Source organism: Pollicipes pollicipes, unplaced genomic scaffold, assembly GCF_011947565.3.
Source record: "Pollicipes pollicipes isolate AB1234 unplaced genomic scaffold, Ppol_2.1 Scaffold_4881;HRSCAF=5763_pilon_pilon_pilon, whole genome shotgun sequence".
Lineage (NCBI taxonomy): Eukaryota > Metazoa > Arthropoda > Thecostraca > Pollicipedomorpha > Pollicipedidae > Pollicipes > Pollicipes pollicipes.
Genome location: NW_023596576.1, coordinates 45704174 through 45722559, shown reverse-complemented (window position 1 = coordinate 45722559; position 18386 = coordinate 45704174). Strand labels below are relative to the sequence as shown.

General features: G+C 52.7%; 1 protein-coding gene across 1 annotated transcript; it reads left to right on the top strand.

Annotated features, from left to right (window-relative positions):
* The first annotated feature begins 219 nt into the window (after positions 1–219).
* LOC119101477 (cholinesterase 1) lies at positions 220–14455 on the top strand. Its single transcript, XM_037224819.1, has 11 exons — positions 220–520; positions 3444–3536; positions 5530–5670; positions 7119–7266; positions 9378–9763; positions 10279–10444; positions 11566–11759; positions 12857–12992; positions 13221–13359; positions 13747–13946; positions 14310–14455. Exons 1-11 carry the CDS (start codon positions 377–379, stop codon positions 14444–14446), a joined length of 1884 nt encoding a protein of 627 aa, XP_037080714.1. The 5' UTR covers positions 220–376; the 3' UTR covers positions 14447–14455.
* Positions 14456–18386: the final 3931 nt, after the last annotated feature.

Genomic DNA, 18386 nt, shown 5'->3' with positions numbered 1-18386 from the left:
CACAGCGGGCACGCGTGGGCGGGCAGCGGACGACACGGCGGGCCGCCGCCGACACAGCAGGCACGCGTGAGCAGGTGCTGCAGCCCGTGACGCCCGCCAGCCGCTCGGAAGCGGGCGGTTCCGGCCGCGCCGCCGCCCCGCCCAGGCCGCTTCCGGCCGGCGGCGGGGCGCACCACCGGCCCGGCCCGGTCGGCAGTGGCCCCGGCTGTGTGCCCCGCGGCTCGTTGTGGTAGTGAGCTTCCCCTGACCAGCGACGCCGAGGCGCCGCCGGCTCTCGCTCGTCGCTGGGACCGGCGCCGCTGTCTCAGGCGAAGTGAGATGGCCCGGTGCTGGACGTCGCGCCGCCAGGACGCCAGGAGAGCGGAGGCGCGCTGAGATGAGGTCAGAAGGCGGCGCAGTGGGCGCCCGAGCCCTGTGGGCGGCGCCCCACGCGGCCGCGCTGCTGCTGACCTGGCAGGTGGTGGCCGGTCAGGTGCAGGAGGCGCCGGTTATTTCGATACCGCAGGGATCTCTCCGAGGGGTGAGTACGCCGGCATGGCCATCACGCCATTCACGGCTGGCCATTCGCCGGCCGTGAATGGCTGCTCATGGTGAAGGCTGGCGGCACTTGAGATGGATGTTCAGTGTGATGCTATACTGCAGGTGATGTGTGTAGGTGTGCAATGTTGCGTCACAAGCACTGACTGACTTAGGTGATGCTGTGGTTTGTTGATGCGCGGGCGTTCTTTACCCGTGATAGTTGCGCTAGATGATGCCACTCAGAATGGTGCAAAGTGGCATTTAAGTGGTAAGTTATTCTAATTTGCCATGCGTCTGGCAACAGGTGAATTATCAGTGACAGTATATCACAGCGTGACGACGGTAAATTTCTCACGCAATGGATTTCTGTGAAATTCGGTACTGTCTGCCGGGTTATATTGATTAGTGCCAAGCAAGCATTTGCTTACAGCGACGAATATCCGTTTGCGTGCTTAAAGTTATACAATCAACTGATTACTGACTGATTGCACTTTTTAAAGGCACGCATAACTGTCACGCGGTACGTTACCGCCAGTTAGCTTTTAACAAACGGTTCCCGCGTGCATTGTTGCCTGGGGAGGTGACGCCGCGTGCGCTGGTAGCGCCTATATCCTTGACGTAACGTTGAGCTGAGTATGAGTCATGAACTTTCATTAACGTCTGGGAGCCAATCAGTATCCGTGGATCACGTGAACATTGCCCAAAATTGCCCACGGAAAGCTCTTCCACGGGATTCCTGCAACTATCCGAGATTCAATGTCTTCAACAACTTGACCTCTGCACAGCTCGTTTCTCCTGCTCATGCGTAATGTGCCGCCTTGCTGAACGTCAAAACCTGCCCCTTCCCGCAAGCACCGTAATCTACACAGACATCGGAAGGCCGTGAGCTGATATCTACGTCGGTATCGGAGGTCGGCAACTAGGATCTGCACCGGTGTCGGACGGTCAGTGAGCTAAGATCTACACCGGTGTCAGAGGTCGGGAGCTAGGATCTACACCGGTGTCGGAGGTCGGCAGCTAGGATCTGCACCGGTGTCGGACGGTCGTGAGCTAAGGTCTACACCGGTGTTGTAGGTCGGGAGATAGGATCTACACCGGTGTCGGACGGTCGTGAGCTAAGATCTACACCGGTGTCGTAGGTTGTGAGCTCAAAATATACTAAGCTTAAACAGAATGGACGCCATCAAGACACATCAGGAAAAATGATTACACAAATGCTTAAATATTAAAACGCTTGAAGCTATGCACAAAGGCACATAGTTTAGACGAGCCCATTTCAAAAATTAAAAATGACTGAACGACACGACAACGCTCAGAAACTACAGCTTACAAGATGCACTGTGACGAGACTTTTTGTTAAGCAAAGGTTCAGTTAATGAGTGTAAACGGATTCACAAATTTTCCGATTAGGGTGATCACTGGTTTTCTGAAGAATACGAGCTCAAAGAAGGATGTCGCCGCGTGCGATCTGATAGTCTTGATGAACAGTAATGAATTGGTCGCTTGTAGGGCTTTAAGCGGAATTGTTTTTTTGACAGAGTTTATCTTCAGTGTTTGTTAGTTCAGTGCCTGAGTGCTTCAATGCTGTCTATCAGTGCTTGTTGAATCTTAGTCTAATTGGTCGCTTTGACTGCCCTTACATAAGATTTACTTTAACATTTTCACCCTTGCCCAAGCGTGCAGCACATGAAATACTATATACAGAACTAGACGTCAAACATTTCCCGTTTAATTAACTGTACTGACATGCATTTTCACCGACAACATGCATATGTCCAACTGTCGTCCCATACTTGCTTGCTTTCTTTAGTTTAGAACGCACTTTACCGAGTAAACCAGTGAAAACATTAAAAGAATTCTGAGGAAGGGTATCAATATGCATATGGTAGGGCAACGGTGTCACCAAAAGTGCTACCGTTCCCGGTGGTTTTCGTCACGGCAGATGATTATCGCTGCTTTGGTTTAATATTTGCACCGATAGCTTGTCTATGGCTCTTAAAAACACTCGTCTAGGTGGCCACTATCTAGGCGGCATAACCACGTGGTGCATACCGATGATATGGCTCTTCTGTCAAGCGTCATCTTTCGGCTCGCAGACTTTGCTGAATAGATGCCAGGAATTTGCCAAAGAGCATGGTGTAACGTACGTTACAAAAAAGACTATGAGCGTGCGTGGTCAATGACTCAAAACGAAACAAAAAGTTTCGTCACAGTTTATATTGTGATGCTCAATTAACGTGCGGAAACGAATCCAATTGCATTCATAGAAGCACTAACAACAGTTAAGCTTTTGGAGGATTACGTTGGCTTCATACAATATGATGCGTCTTGTGACAGCTCCCTGCAATGTCGTATGCTATGATACCAAACGAACTCCCTTTTCTTCAGGCTTTTCATGTGCTCCTACTTCGCCAGAGAGTATTGATTTGCGACCTAATGCTTACTGTATATTGTGTGTCACCTACATGGCGTATGTACAGCGCAACTGTTCTTAAGATGCTCATGATGTATCTGAACAACACGTTCCGGATACCTTTTGGCTGCTTTCGCGGTGGTGCTCCCATAGTGTATGTGTCAGAGCACAACGATACCCGCGAAACGGTGCATCTAAAGGCGGCTTTGGGCTTCCGATAGCGCGTCCGCAATTTGTGCAAATGCATCTTATCTCTTGCTGTAAGCGACTTGCAAGCACACTCGTTGCATGGGGTGTCCTTGAACCCATCCCAGTGAGGTGATCTCCTTATCGGACTCAGAGTCGTTCGAGATAATCCACCCGAACGCCCAGGCCGGCTGAGGAGCCTCGGATCCCCTATTTGACAGGGACAGCACGACAATCCAACTGAACCTGTTTGACTGAACCTATCTGATCGACAGCGCTTGGCGCAAAACGCCCCTTGTTAATGAACCAGGGCTGCTGTTTCCAGGTCCGCGAGTACGTGACACCTAGTCAAAGACCTGTGTTTGCCTACAAAGGGATACCGTACGCCACGCCGCCAGTGGGAAGGCTTCGATTCAGGGTAAGGTATGCCATAGGCATTCTATTCATACCTGCCTCCGTCCCACGCTCGGTCCGTTTCAAGTGAAGAGAGCATGGTCGAATGGCTGTTGACATTCCGTCTTACTTCGTCTTACAGTCGCGTTGTGACCAAAGGACCGCTATCTTGCTGTGCAAGTGTCGGCTTAATATGAAGTAGCCCCCACAACAAGCCGGATGGTGATGCGGTAGAAATGTGACGATTCGCGAGGATGATGGTACGATCGCCACAATGCACGTTTCTCCTCATAGTTTGCCATATGCATCAGTCTTGCGTGACGTTCGAGCCCTCCCCCTGTATTCCTGGAATCCACGACGTATGTTAACTGAGCTGATGCAGCCGAGCCACTCGCATACCCCGTGTAGACCAGTGGTAACCACGGATAATCATGGCAAGCCAGGCTATTCGTATATGGGCCGGTGTGATTATGCATATAGAAGGGTTCTCGGACGAAAAGTCAACTGGGAAAAGTTGAACCAAAAAAGTCGAACGACAAACAGTCAAAAGGGATAAAAGTTGTGGTTTGATGGGAGTGGATGGGATGGGACAGGAGCGGGCGGGACCGCACAGGACCACATCCCACTAGAAGGGATCGGATGCCAGCAGACGAGATAGGACCGTTTTGGGTGGGACCGGACGAGGCCAGGTGAGACCAGATGGGACGGGACCGGACTGAACCGGACGGCACCAGACGGCACCAGACGGGACGTGGCCGGACGCAATCAGACAGCATGGAACGTCACCGGACGTGGTCAGAGGGAACCGGACGGGACCGGATCGAACCGAACTGCACCAGACGGGACCACGCGTGGGTGGACGTGATCAGACAGCATCGGACGTCACCGGACGTGGTCAGAGGGAACCGGACGGAACAGATCCGGACGAGACGGGACCAGACGGACCCAAACAGACCCAAAAAGAAACGATCGGAACTCACAGAAAAGGACGAGATCAGGCAGGACTGCGTGGAACATGACAGACGGAAGCAGGACGGACTGAGACTAACTTTAAGATGATCGCCGGGGAAGGATGTTACCTTAGGACCTAAATGCGGCGCCAAGTTAAGGTCTCAACTGTCTCGTCACATCACCTGGCTCTCGTTGGCGGCGCGGCGGCGCGCGCCTCCTCCTGTGACGTTGGGGAGAGGGAGGAAGGTCGAGTGCGCAGGGAGGCCGCAGGGCAGCGGGCGGAGTCTGTTGTGCGACTGTGTCGACAGTGAGCCTGCGTATGAATTATGAAGCCAACAAAAAAAACACCCAAAACTACGTTGCTTGATATCTGCGAGGAGGGCCTTGTGCAAAGTTCGACACTCCAGCCTCTGGTATTCAGTCAGGAGCGTGGCTTTGTAAAATGAGTTGAGGGAGGGGATGGGTTCGGGCCCGGGAAGATGGCGCAGCCTACCTTCAGAACCCCATCAAATGGGTTCTCCCCGGATTCGACCCACTTTCGTCCCGAAGTTGTGAGGAGGCTCCAACCCCTTCCTCCCCAACTGAATAGAAAACTACACCCTGTCTTCGGCATTATGACTTTAGAGTTTCTGTGGTGAATTATCGACCTTCATTTTATCCGGACGTACGGTTAAACGAAGTGATAGAGTAAACATGCATGATATGGTCAGTATTAGGAGTTTCAAGCTGTGCTATGATAACGAGTGTGCCATCACAAGCACTCCGTACAGCCTTATGGACTTGCTTCAGGCTTGTGTCCCTTTGCACTTTTCGTTTGTTGCATTTTCTTTTTCGACTTATTCTTTCGACTTAAAACCTTGCCTTCTCTTAGTTCTTCGAATCTCGTCATTTCGACTTTTTCCGGTTCGACACTTATCCCTATCAACCTTTTGTCATTTGACTTGTACACGTGACGCACTCGTTGGTCAATGTTGCAAACGTTGGCCAGCGAGTAGGTCACGTGGTCTGACCTCGGCTGGCGCCTCGTTCACGATTTGCGGTCACGTGCCCGCCGCCCTGTTTTGCAGCCGCCCGTGCGCGACTACGGCTGGAACCGGACCCAGCTGTTCGACCGGTTCGGACCGGCGTGTCCGCAGGTGGACACGCAGGGCGTGCCCGGTCCCGGCGTGTCCGAGGACTGCCTCACGCTCAACGTCTGGATCCCGCAGGTCGGTGACGTCGCCCCCCCCCCCCCTCCCCGCTGACACCGGCGGTGCACCGACACGCGCCCGGCTGTCCGCGGAGCCGTCCCCCTCATCGTGAGTTCTGTAGAGGTGGAGGAGATGCCGCTGTCATTCGTGCTAAACTTGGTCTCGCATATCCCAGTGGTGGGAATGGTGGCGTTACTGGTGCCATCTGACGAAAGCGCACTGGTCCATTACGACCCCATGCGTAAGCCACACTCGTTCAGCGTCATGCAATGACTAAGCCATGCCGAGTGCATGTTTTAAGCGCGTCTCCCCGTGCCCATGAGCGCGTGACGCTTGCCATCATTCCCTACCGACGTGGAGCGCCGCGGGTCTGACGTCACCGAATGGGGCCCCGCCTGCGGCGGCATTTCCGGTTCGCGGAGGGACACTGCGCGTGTGTGGCGGGGAGGGGTCGGCACGTGCCACGCCCGCACCGCTCCAGCCACTCGGCCGTGGAGGGACGCGCCTCCGCCCCGCACTATCATGGCTTCATGACTGTTAATGACCGCCAAACGCCGCTTTTGTGGGGGGAGGGGGAGGGGGGCGAGGAGGCTGTCCGTGCTTCCGCTGCCGGCTGCCAGTTTGGTGGCCTTTGTGTGAAATCAGCTCAGATGTCGCCTGTATATGTGCTGTTGGTAAACCTGCGCACGCGCGCTACTGCCTTAAAAATCAGCTCAGATGTCGCCTGTATATGTGCTGTTGGTAAACCTGCGCACGTGCACTACTGCCTTAAAAATCAGCTCCAATCAGCATGCGAGATATTGCAAGAGATCATATCAGCTGGGGCTTGTTTGGCATTCGATTCACTCTGGTTTGTCGTAACTATTTTTCACGCGCTCAAATCCCCTTGGACCTCTCTCTCTCTCTCTCTCTCTCTCTCTCTCTCTCTCTCTCTCCTCTCCGCTCTCTCTTCTCTCTCTTTCTCTCAGCTCTCTCGAGTCTCTCTTCTCTCTCTCTCTCTTATCTCTCTCAAGGAGCTCTAGTCTAGAGAGAGGGAGGGAGGCGCTATCTCTCTCTACTCGCTCTCGCGAGGCGCTCTGCCGAGGCTGCTATCCTCTTCGCTATCTCCTCTGCCGATAGAGCTCTCTCTCTCTCTGCTAGAAGGAGCGAGCTCTCTCCCTCTCTCTCAGCTCTCGTCTCGAGCTATCGCCCGGAGAGCTCTCTCTCTCTCTCTCTATCTCTCCTCTCTCTTAGCTCTCGTCTCTCTCTCTTCCTCTCTCTCTCGTCAGCTAGAGCTCTCCTCGATTCTCTCTTCTCTCTCTCTCGCTCTAGCCTCTCTCTCAGTTCGCTCTTCTCTCTGATCTCTGGATCTCTTCTACTTCGTCTCTCCTCCTCTATCTCTCTCTCTCTCATCTCTCTCTCTCTCTCTCTCTCTCTCTCTCTGTCGTTGAAGTACCATTGACGCTTCGGACTCGTGTTTTTCCCAGGCGCCTGACGGATTTCGCCGTTTCCCAGTCGTCGTCTTTCTGGATGGCGAGCTGTTCTGGAGACAGCGAGCCTCCAAGTTTCCAATGGAAGAGCTAAGCTCTGAAGATCTCGTTGCAGTGTCCATCAGCTACAGAACGAACGCATTCGGTAAAATATATGTGTCAAATGCCAGTACGAATTGATTGCCACATGCAAAACAGAACTGGATCCCTACGTGCTATATTGGTTTTTAACCAATACAAATGGCATGGCTGAGAGCTGCCTTAAGCTTTTGGAAATCGACCGTTTAAGTTGGGAATCTCATTACCTTTTTTTTGCTCGTTCCAAGCGAGTGACTTACTTTGAGTATCTATTAAGCCGTATGTTTCAGCATCAGTAAAAAAATGGTTTAGGCTTTCTTTAGGTCCTTACCGTCATTACTTCGTACGGAAGCATGAAGCGACAATCTTTGTATATCCGCTGCCATAGTTGAAATTTGGCTTCATTTGGAAGGGCATTGTGTGGGTTGATGACATTCAACAGGAGCTGTTAAGTGCATTTGTGAGGAATATTATGCATATATATATATATATATATATATATATATATATATATATATATATGAGACGGTATTAATAGCCGTATTCCTCCTGAAATGAACGGGATAATGGAGAGATAGATATGACATTTTGGCTAAATGCCTTTATCAAAACGAGAAGTCCAACCAATGACATTGACAATGACAGTGACAATGCCTTTTCGTTTGGATGAAGGCATACAGCCTTAATATCACATCTATCTCTTAATTCTCCTGCTTATTCTACGAACAATAAGCTATCATTACTCTCTCATCTTTAACGGAAGCCTTAAAATGCCGTCTATGGGCGGTTCAAGAATAACCCTTTCGTGCCCCTCATACTAGAACACGTTCGGAAGCTTCACCCCTTACGCATAGGTATGAAGCGCATCTCTCCGATCACCAAGGCCCGGTCGTGTTCTTAGCAAGGCGCAGACAGCCTGGTAATCGGTCATTCCAAGCTTGGGCCAAAGCAAGGACACCGGTAATCGGCTATGTTAGTTTGCAATCGAAGTATGTGTGCATGCAATCGTCGTATGGGTATGTCCGGATACTTGTACTCGCTGCATTAACAAATATCAGTGTTCGGAAGCCGGAAAAAAGGGTTTCACCTGGATTCCAAAAGTTTGCGGCCACAAACGCTGAAAGTCTGGGATCTACTGCACTATGTGAGGTGCATTTGTCGACATTGGCCCAAGCTGTTCTTCCCTGTCGCTGGTTTGCATCTCCGCATTTCAAACGTCAGTTAAGGTCAAGGTCACGCTGAGGCAATTATAAAATTGGTTTTAAGCTGGTCCACGGATCTTACATCACATACTTAACATGCTGCTACATGCTTCATCGTTGACCTCTTCATCTTTCAAGGTCCAGTCCCCTGTTTAATGAGGTCATGAAAATAGCTAAGCCGCGCTACCTAGACGATTTAATTAAACGGTACCATAGCACGCAAATGCCTTATCTTGAAGACTGCCTTCGTCAGATATGGTCCTTCGTCAGCAGTTAAAGATGGTGTTGCTGGTAGTTTCACATCGCGAATCGTGATCAGTGGTAACCATAATCACATTGAGTGTTTTACGAATATATGACACATATGATTAAAATGGCGCATGATCTATGTGACATGATACATATGACACCCGTATATTTAATAGCAGGATCAATGGGAGCTCAAACCAATATGGGAGGAGTTGCTCGCCCCCTCCCCCCTTCCATCAGACATATCAAGTGACCCCCTGATTAAAGCTTTTGACCGGGTGTTCACGGCACAATTGGAGCTGACAAGGTTTCTTACTAACTACGAGTACCGCCCGGTTTGTGGGCTATTAAATGTGTTAAAAGAATGCAAGCTGGGAAGATTTGTTCATTTTCATTATCACACGCATGCAATTCACCGTCTGGCTTAAACATATAACCCACAGTGGCGACTCCATCACATTTCGCGGTCAGACACTGTCACAATTAATCACATGTTGTGATACTAACTCCTATGAAATCCTAGGTTGGTCTGGGAGCAGTGCTTATCTAATATTTTAAGTGTGTTGTATTACTGACCCAGTCACATTATAAGGACCTCCAGGGGCTTCCTAATCCGAGACCGCCTAATCGAAGCCGGAGCACTGAGCACGGACACGCACAGTATGTGACCGTCGCCGTCACCACTCGGCCCTCGCTAACAGCACCGCCCTGGCGGCCGCCCCTGCAGGCTTCCTGACGCTGCGCTCTCGAGCAGCGCCCGGCAACCTGGGCCTACGCGACCAGCAGCTGGCGCTGCGCTGGGTGCGCGACAACATCGGCGCATTCGGCGGCGACTCGCGGCGCGTCAGCCTGGTGGGCTTCTCGGCAGGCGCAGCTTCGGCCGGCCTCCACCTGGTGTCGCCGCAGTCGCAGGGCCTGTTCCAGCGCGCCGTGCTCATGTCAGGCTCGCCGTTGGCGCCGTGGGCGCACATGAGCAGTCAGGAGGCGCGTCGCATCGGCCGCGAGCTCACTGCTATCATGGGATGCCGCAACAGCGACGACGAAGAGGCGCTGCGCTGCCTGCAAGACCAGGACTTCACGCGTCTCCTCACGGCCGCCCAGAGGATCCTGGAGGTATGCGTTATGTGATATCATCCGTCCTTCTTTCCTGGTTCTCGCTTCGTCTTGCATCCTCGCGATACCTGCGTGCTCCAGACATGAATGGGTTCAAATGCCCACCTCGTGGGACCCGTCCGAGCGCCAAGCACGCACAGACACACACACACACACACACACACACACACACACACACACACACACACACACACACACACACACACACACACACACACACACACACACACACACACACACACACACACACACACACACACACACACACACACACAAATATATGTACATATATATATATATATATATATATATATATATATATATATATATATATATATATATATATATATAACTTACATACAGCCTGTATTTCCCTCGGACAGCTGGTGAGCAGCCCAACAATGAATCCCGGGCGGCAAACGCGCCCTTTGCACCGTCCCGCCAACAAGCGTTCGCCGACCTGCTGACACTCCCCTCCGACTGACCCGGCTCCGGCTCCGGCGACCGATTCGCAGTCGGCGAGCCGGTTCTTCCCGGTGTTCGCGCCGGTGACGGACGCGTTCCTCTCACCGCCTGAGCGGGTCCTGCCGGACGACCCGGAGCGGCTGCTGCGGCGCGGCGACTTCGCCAAGCTGCCCGTTATGGCCGGCATCGACCAGGACGACGGCATCCTCATGCTGTGTGAGTCGCGCTGCGTCGGCGGAGTCAGGCCGATTCCTGCTGTGCGGGCCGGCTTCTGGTCGCTCGATTTCGAGGAGCATTGGAACTAGGTGTCTTCCTTCGGCTTGGGTACGGAACTCGACCATGAACTTGGTCTCAGTCGCCTCAGTGCTCAAGGTTCTCCCGTTACGGACTCATCGTGTTCTAGAAACTTAGCACTCGACCGCTTTGGCTATGGGATCCACATTTTAAAAATGACACAGTTGCATTTCCGCACCGTGTGCGAGGCCCCCGTGCCGTAGCCTGAAGGCTACATAGTTTCATTACATCAAACTACCTGCCATCGGCCCCAGCGCTGCGCCTCTCTGCTGCAGGGCTTCGTTTGTCTTTGCTTTAAGCTGACACGTGATCACAAAAACCAGTACGCCGGCATCGTCTGTCATCTAGCCGATGATTACATGTACTAGTGCACAGGTATCGTTTGACCACTGGCTCGTGACCACACGGACCAGTACACCGGCATCATCGGCCTGTTGACCTGTGATCCCGCGGACCAGCACACCGGCATAGTTTGACCAATGGCTTGTGACTATACAGACCAGGACATCGGCATCATCGGCCTGTTGACCTGTGGTCCCACGGACCAGCACACCGGCATAGTCTGACCAATGGCTTGTGACTATACAGACCAGTACACCGGCATCATCGGCCTGTTGACCTGTGGTCCCACGGACCAGCACACCGGCATAGTTTGACCAATGGCTTGTGATCATACGGACCAGTACATCGGCGTCATCGGCCTGTTGACCTGTGATCCCACGGACCAGCACACCAGCATAGTTTGACCAATGGCTTGTGACTATACAGACCAGTACATCGGCGTCATCGGCCTGTTGACCTGTGGTCCCACGGACCAGCACACCGGCATAGTTTGACCAATGGCTTGTGACTATACAGACCAGTACATCGGCATCATCGGCCTGTTGACCTGTGGTCCCACGGATCTGATTGACCTGTCGGCATAGTTTGACCAATGGCTTGTGACTATACAGACCAGTACATCGGCGTCATCGGCCTGTTGACCTGTGGTCCCACGGACCAGCACAACGGCACTGTTTGACCAATGGCTCGTGATCACACAGACCAGTACCCGGGAACGGACCGGCTGACGTTCTCCAACCTGACGCACGTGCTGCGCCGGGTGGTGGTGCCCCGTCTGCTGGACCAGCATCAGCTGACGGCCCGGCGTTCCCTGCTCGAGGGCGTGCTCAGCTACCGCTACATCGACTCCGTGCCGCCCGGCAGCCAGCAGCTCATGCTGGCCAGCTTCGTGAAGGTGGGGTCGGCGCTGAAGGCGGCAGGTTGTCAGCGTGGGGGTAAACACGGACGGCGCCTGCAGGGCGGACATTGTCACGGTATTCGTGTGACCTTTGCTCAGGGAAGATAAGCAGTCGTATGTTAGCTTACACTGGCAAGCAGTAGATAAGAAGGTGCTCAAAACATTTTGACCGATTTTGCGAGCTTGTGCAATAGTTAAGTGATATGGGACATGGTCATTCAATATGTGCTAAACTTGCATTGCTGAGACGACAGCAGCTTTTAAAAAATCTAGCCTGCTAACTGTTTATGTCATCAAACTGCTTGTCATGCAGGGCTTACACAGATTAGTACCAATGATCGAAATGAAGATTTCCACTCACCGCGATGCACAATACTCGACTTGGCCTAGACAGGGAGCATGATCCATCACGTACGTCACAAAGAACACATCACCACTGGCTGTTGTGATTCCGTGGAGCCGGCTGACCCAGCTCAGGGCAGCACTGATCCCAGCCGTGGCGGAGCCATGGGTACCCATGGCTCCAGAAGCCATGGCTCCGCCACGGGAGCTATAGGACCCAATCCAGATGTAGCTTTTGTCCCGGGCGAGAAAAAAATTATATATTGCTCAAGGGAAAGTTCGTAGGTTATGTCTTATTTTGATTGCACTTTCCTGAAATTGCTTTAAAGCCCTTGCTAGTTAAAATCTTAATTGAGGGCTCAGCAAAAATTTAGACGATGAATGAAATAACGACAATGAAGCGCCTGTCTTAGGGATAATTATACCTCAAAGTAGCACGAATGCATCAAATATGATAGCTAACGGGAGGTTTTATATTTGGGTTAAGTGCACAAAGCATGCATGCGTACTTCTTTGGCGGTCCGGTTGAGCCAGTTTGCAACACAATGCCGTTGCCGAAATGTTCTGTCCTTGAATATGTGCAAATCGCTTTTGGAGTTTGCTTGCCGCCCGGCAGTCGTAGAATGCCGACGATTATTGTGGAGAGGAGTAAAGCTGCTGCGACTAGAATGCTTTGCTAGCGACTCAGAATGAGAGCACAGAGCGAACATCTGGTCAGGGCTGCTCTAACGCCGAGTGGCCTGTGCGTACAGATTTTCAGCGACGCCTACTTTGTGGCTCCGCTGTACGGCTTTCTGGAGCTGTACGCACGGAGCGGGGCCCCCATCTACGCCTACGCCTTCACCGAACGCGGTCCAGACATCTTCGGCAACGTCGTCGCCCTGGAAGGTACATCACGAGCCTGAATGGGCTGGGAACTTGCGATTAACTCAGGCTATCGGTCCACGTCCGAAGGCTCGTTGAACTTGGTGGTGAAAAGCATGGCCTAATATGGGCTAGGCGGTGGCGCGTGCAACCATTAGACATCCAGGAAGATAGCGATTTTTCGCAGCTGCTTTCCCGGGCGGGAGCGGACCACAGGCCTCCCCTGTGACGCGGTGGGCCCTCTGGCGGCAGGCGCCAGCCACGGCTCCGAGCTGCTGTACCTGCTGGGGCCCAGCCTGTTCCGGACGCTGGTGGGAGGCACGTACGGGCCGGCGCAGCAGCGGCTCGGTCAGAAGCTGACCGCCTACTGGAAGGGCTTCATCACGGAGGGGTGAGGCGACGCCTCCTCGACAGCGGGACGCTCAGGACCAGGCGCGGCGTGTCGCCGCTGTCTGAGCCGGATGACAGACATAACACACTGATGTGCGGCTACTAATGTCTGTTGCGCTCATGGCGTTTGTGGCTGTCAACGCTGTGATTAGCTAGATTGGTGCTCATTCAACGATCGGTCACATTTTTAAGCTAGCTGTGTTTTTTTCATTCGTCTTGGCTGCGTGGCTCGTCAGGACTCACAGGTCGACGGCACAGCATGTATCATATCGCAAACATAACGGCAGATACCTTATCGAATGATGCGCGCGCAATCCGCACTTTAGGGTCACATCTGTGGCGTACCCCGTGCTGGCCTCGTATGAGCACCGATCGCCCCGATCCACAGTGACCCGGTGCGGGGCCGGTTCGGGGAACGCTGGGAGCGCTTCACACTGGACCGGCCGGTGTTCCACAACCTGGTGGGCTCGGTGGCGGAGATCGGCTACCGACGCGGGGACGCGGGCTACTGGAACACCTTCCTGCAGTTCATCGAGGGCGCCGGCGCCACGGCAGACCCGTCGCTGGCCACCACCGCCCAGACTCTGGGTACGGCTCACACTCGGTGGCTGCTGCTACCGGCACAACTGATGGCCTTGTTAAATAGGTGCACGCATTGCTCATGAATGTAGCATACATTCTTGGAAATAACCACAGGCTAGAACTCGGGATTCATGAAAATATTAGATTGAGCTAGCATGTAAAAGTAAGATTGCTTTGGCTGCTTTATTAGGCTGCCTTGGATGTCCACTGGAAGTCAAAGATATATTGATTTGGCTCTCAGCTGACGCTATTGCGTTATGCGCGGGAATTGCAACGCCACAGTTCTTATCGTGCGCTCGTTTCTTGACAGATGAAATGTATTGTTAATCAGTCAGATATTGACTTAGAGTGACGTCTGGTGTGTTTCAGTGGGCGGCCAACCGCCCTACGAGGCCATCATGTGGGTGTTGGTGGTCATCATGGCCGTCATCATCCTGGGCCTCTTAGTGGCTTTCATCCTCACCAGACGCAGGCGACGCTCCAAGTCGGACATGTCGTTTGGGTAGCAATCCGCCACGGAGCCGCCGGCTGTGTACCGCCGGAGCTCCAGAACAGCAGATTCGTCGTTAACGTCTTCACGTGCCCGCCGCCGCGCAGAACCGCGCGCGTCCGTCGAGGTGTCGCCACCGTCGCTCCGCCAGGTAACAGGGCCGGCGCCCGGCTCGCTCCGCCACATGGCGATCCTGAGCGCCGGTCGGGACCGCCTGGACCAGAGCGGACGCAGCCTGGACGTCGTGCCGTCGGTGACCCTCTCCAGGCCCTCTGTGATCGCAAGCTGGACGGACCGACCCCCCAGTCGGCTCAGCAGCGCGGCGCGCGTCGAGCTCCGCGATGACACCTCGCTGCGCTCAGACGGCGACCTCGAGTGGCCCGAGTGTGACGTCATCGACGCCGACCGGCCCGAGTGCGACGCCGCCGCCGTCGCCGCCGCCGACCGGCCCGAGTGTGACGCCACTGACGGCGGTGACGTCATCACGTGGGCGGGGCGCGAGCGACTGCGCCGACTGACGTCCACCTACGAGGGCGAGGTGGCGCACGAGTACTGCGTGGTGGTGGACCACGTGCCGTCACCGGTGCCGCCGGTCAGCCACGGCATTCGGGACATGGAGACGCTGTTCTAGACCGGCCGCCTGCCGTCAATGAACAAAACGACGAATTGCTTCTGCAGTACGCAGTTGGCGGCTCTGTGGAGCGCGCCTCTGGCCGACCGCGCCAGCTCATAACCGGTCACATCGTGTGAATGTGGATGTGTGCGTGTGCGGTTAGTCACCGCTGGGTGTGTGGGGGCGCTTTTTGTACAGACCGCAGTCACTGAAGGCTTTTGAGAGCGTGCGAGTGCTGGATGTGTTGCCGAATAGTATCGATCGTGACCATATGGAATCTTAGATAAACGCTTCGCGACCTTAAGCCTTGACGCACTCGGTGCTTCGTAGGCCGTTTCGTGTTTTATGTCACGTGTAGGCAGTCGTGTCGGAATTCCGTGGCCACTGTTGCTGGATTCCCAGAGGCCTCCTGTCCGGCTCCACTTACCGCAGTCGCGGATATCAAACCGGTCGTGTGCAGGTTGCTCAGGTAGTTCGCCGCTGTAGGTACTAGGTGACATGATGGGAGGCGATTTCGTTGGATGTTTGTCCAGGAGTTTGGCCGATATTCCGGTACGGTGTATTTTTCTGAAGAGATCAATTCCCTGAAGGCCTCTGAAATATTACTTCTTTGTCAAGTGGTTTAGGTTTATGTATGGTATGGTAACATCAGTCATACGAATCTGAAATTGAGATCTTATGTATCCTCTGAATGCCCTTTTCAATGCAGTGATGTCACGCTGTACGTAACGTCGCACCAGCTGGTGCAAGACTCCGTCAAACAGGTAGAGCGGACTTGCCACAGCTTAACATAAAGAAGGCCGGTTGCCGGGTGGCTGGTTGGTGTTAACTCTTGCAACGGTAATCATTTTTAATTACCAAAATATTTATTATCATTGCACCTTTAATATTAGCACGTGAAGACACATTTGGTGCATGATACCGAAGTAGATGTGTTTCGTGACATGTGCACGGGCATATCGCACCCCTGTTGGCACGAGCAAACCACACATCTGGTGGTTAACAACCATATCTGGTGGTGACAACCTGATCTGGTGCATCTGGATTGACAACCACACATCTGGTGGTTGTCAGCAGGCAGGCGTGTGAAATCAAAAGCAGGTGTGAGATCCGAGTCCGCGTGCAACTGGATTCGGATCTCACAAGGCATGCCTTGACTCAAGACTCAAGGCATGCCTTGCGTCCGAGTCCGACTATCGATGGCGCAAAGCCAGCCCTGGGTCGGTGAGTATGAGTCCGAGTCTATTCCGTTACTGTACGTAAGTATGGGTCTGAGTTCTAGACATTATGCTACGGGTGAGGCCGAGGGGATCCATGTCGTTTGCGATGTTACTGAATAGCATCGTTCCAGATCATGCCGTTGGGAATGAAAACGACAGTGAGCATTATATATATATATATATATATATATATATATATATACATTTCGTAACTTTCCACAAGATCCAGTGGCTTTTTAGAAGTTACACGTCATCATTGATAACAACGGGCATAAAAGAGACAATGTGAAACCTAATAAAAATAGCCCAACACATCACACATCGGTCAAGGGATCATCTCGGTGAATCACACTACTGCATTCACATCGTAGCATCACACACAATCGAATTCACACACGCACCCACTCATGTGCCAACAATCGCCTCACTCAGTAGCAGCTCCATAAGTTGGCGCTTGAAGCGGCCTAGACTCTGAACATTGCGCAAGTCGGACGGCAGGCAGTTAAACAAATCCGATGCTCTGTAGCTAAGTCGGCGAGTGCCAGAGCTGCTCACCGCTCGGGGGCGCCTCAGCTGGTTAGCCTGTCGCGTTTCATGAGTGTGCTCAGCACGTGTGAACATCGCGGCTATATCTGGTGGCTGACCCGTGAGTAAGACTTTTTTGAGCAGGCACGACTTATGATATCTGACGAGCTGATCAGCACTAAGCCATCGTAGATCCCTGACAACATCCGATATATGGTCACACCTTCTCCTTCCGCTCACAACCCGCGCACAGAAGTTCACAAGTTTTTGCACGCGATGGAGCTGGGTGGCTCCGTGAGTACCATACAGTGCTATACAGTATCTAATGGAGGAAAGAACTAGAGCTCCGACAATGCGAGCGAGGGTGTCTCTTGGGAGTACATGCTTGGCATGGGACAGGGCCATCAGAGCGCCCGTCGACCTGGCAACAAGCTGATCAATGTGCGGTTCAAATGTGAGATTTCTGTCCATCACCACACCAAGGTTTTTGACAGTATTGCTTTCAGTAATGACAGCTGACCCGAACTTGACATGCACAGGAGGCATTTTACGCAGCATAGCCTTTGTCCCGAAAACTATTTATCGCGTTTTTGTTGTATTGACTCTCATAGAGTGGTTGTTAAACCAGTCCAATGCAATTGACAAGGTGCTCTCCATGGTTCCGACAAGATGTTGCATCGCACTTTTCTTTCCAGTAACCAAAATCTGTGTGTCATCGGCATATTGTATCACTGTGGCACCTTCTGAATATAACGCCAGATCGTTCGAGAAAATGGAATATAGGAGCGGCCCGAGGGCAGTACCCTGAAATACCTCCATACCATTCGGAAGACTGCGAGAGCATGCAATATGCCCTGAAGGATATCTGATCTGAACCTGTTGGGTATGCCCGCAAAGGTAGCTTTCAAACCATTTTGTGTCAATATTGTATATCTTAAGCTTAGATAAGAGAAGCTGGTGATCCACAACGTCAAAACATTTGAAAGATCTATCAAAACAAGCAGAGCGATCTCCCCAGCATCCATCGCGGTGAGTATTTTATCAGTCACTACAGTAAGTGCGGTCTCTGTGAAAAATTCGTACGATATCCGTGTTGTGTATGCGAAAATAAATCACGCTCGTTAAAATGTGAGCTAAGCTGATGATGAACAATGCGCTCGACTATTTTTGCTATCCCTGGCACTACAGAGATTGGCCTAAATTTGGTAGGATCGTTCAAATCACTGGTTTTCGGGAGCGCTGCGACAAGAGCGTGTTTCCAGGCGCTGGGCACCGTTCCCTCAATGAGACTGCTATTGATGACGTCAAGTAGGGGGCAGCTGACACCACGAAAAGACTTTCGTAAGAGCTGCGTACTAAGTTCATCTAGCCCACAGGATGTCGTCGGGTTCATCGTAGACATAGCTGCAAGCAGCTCATCGCATGACACAGGACGCACCTTAAATGAGCAGGTCATAACTCGAGGGAGCCTGACTGGCAAAGCCGTGCTCGGTTCGGCACGCTGGCGGCAGTCGTAGGCCCTACCTTCAAAAAGTAGCCATTCAAAGTATCAGGATGAATGTTAGGTGTGGCTGACGTACCCTTTTTACTGCCAATAA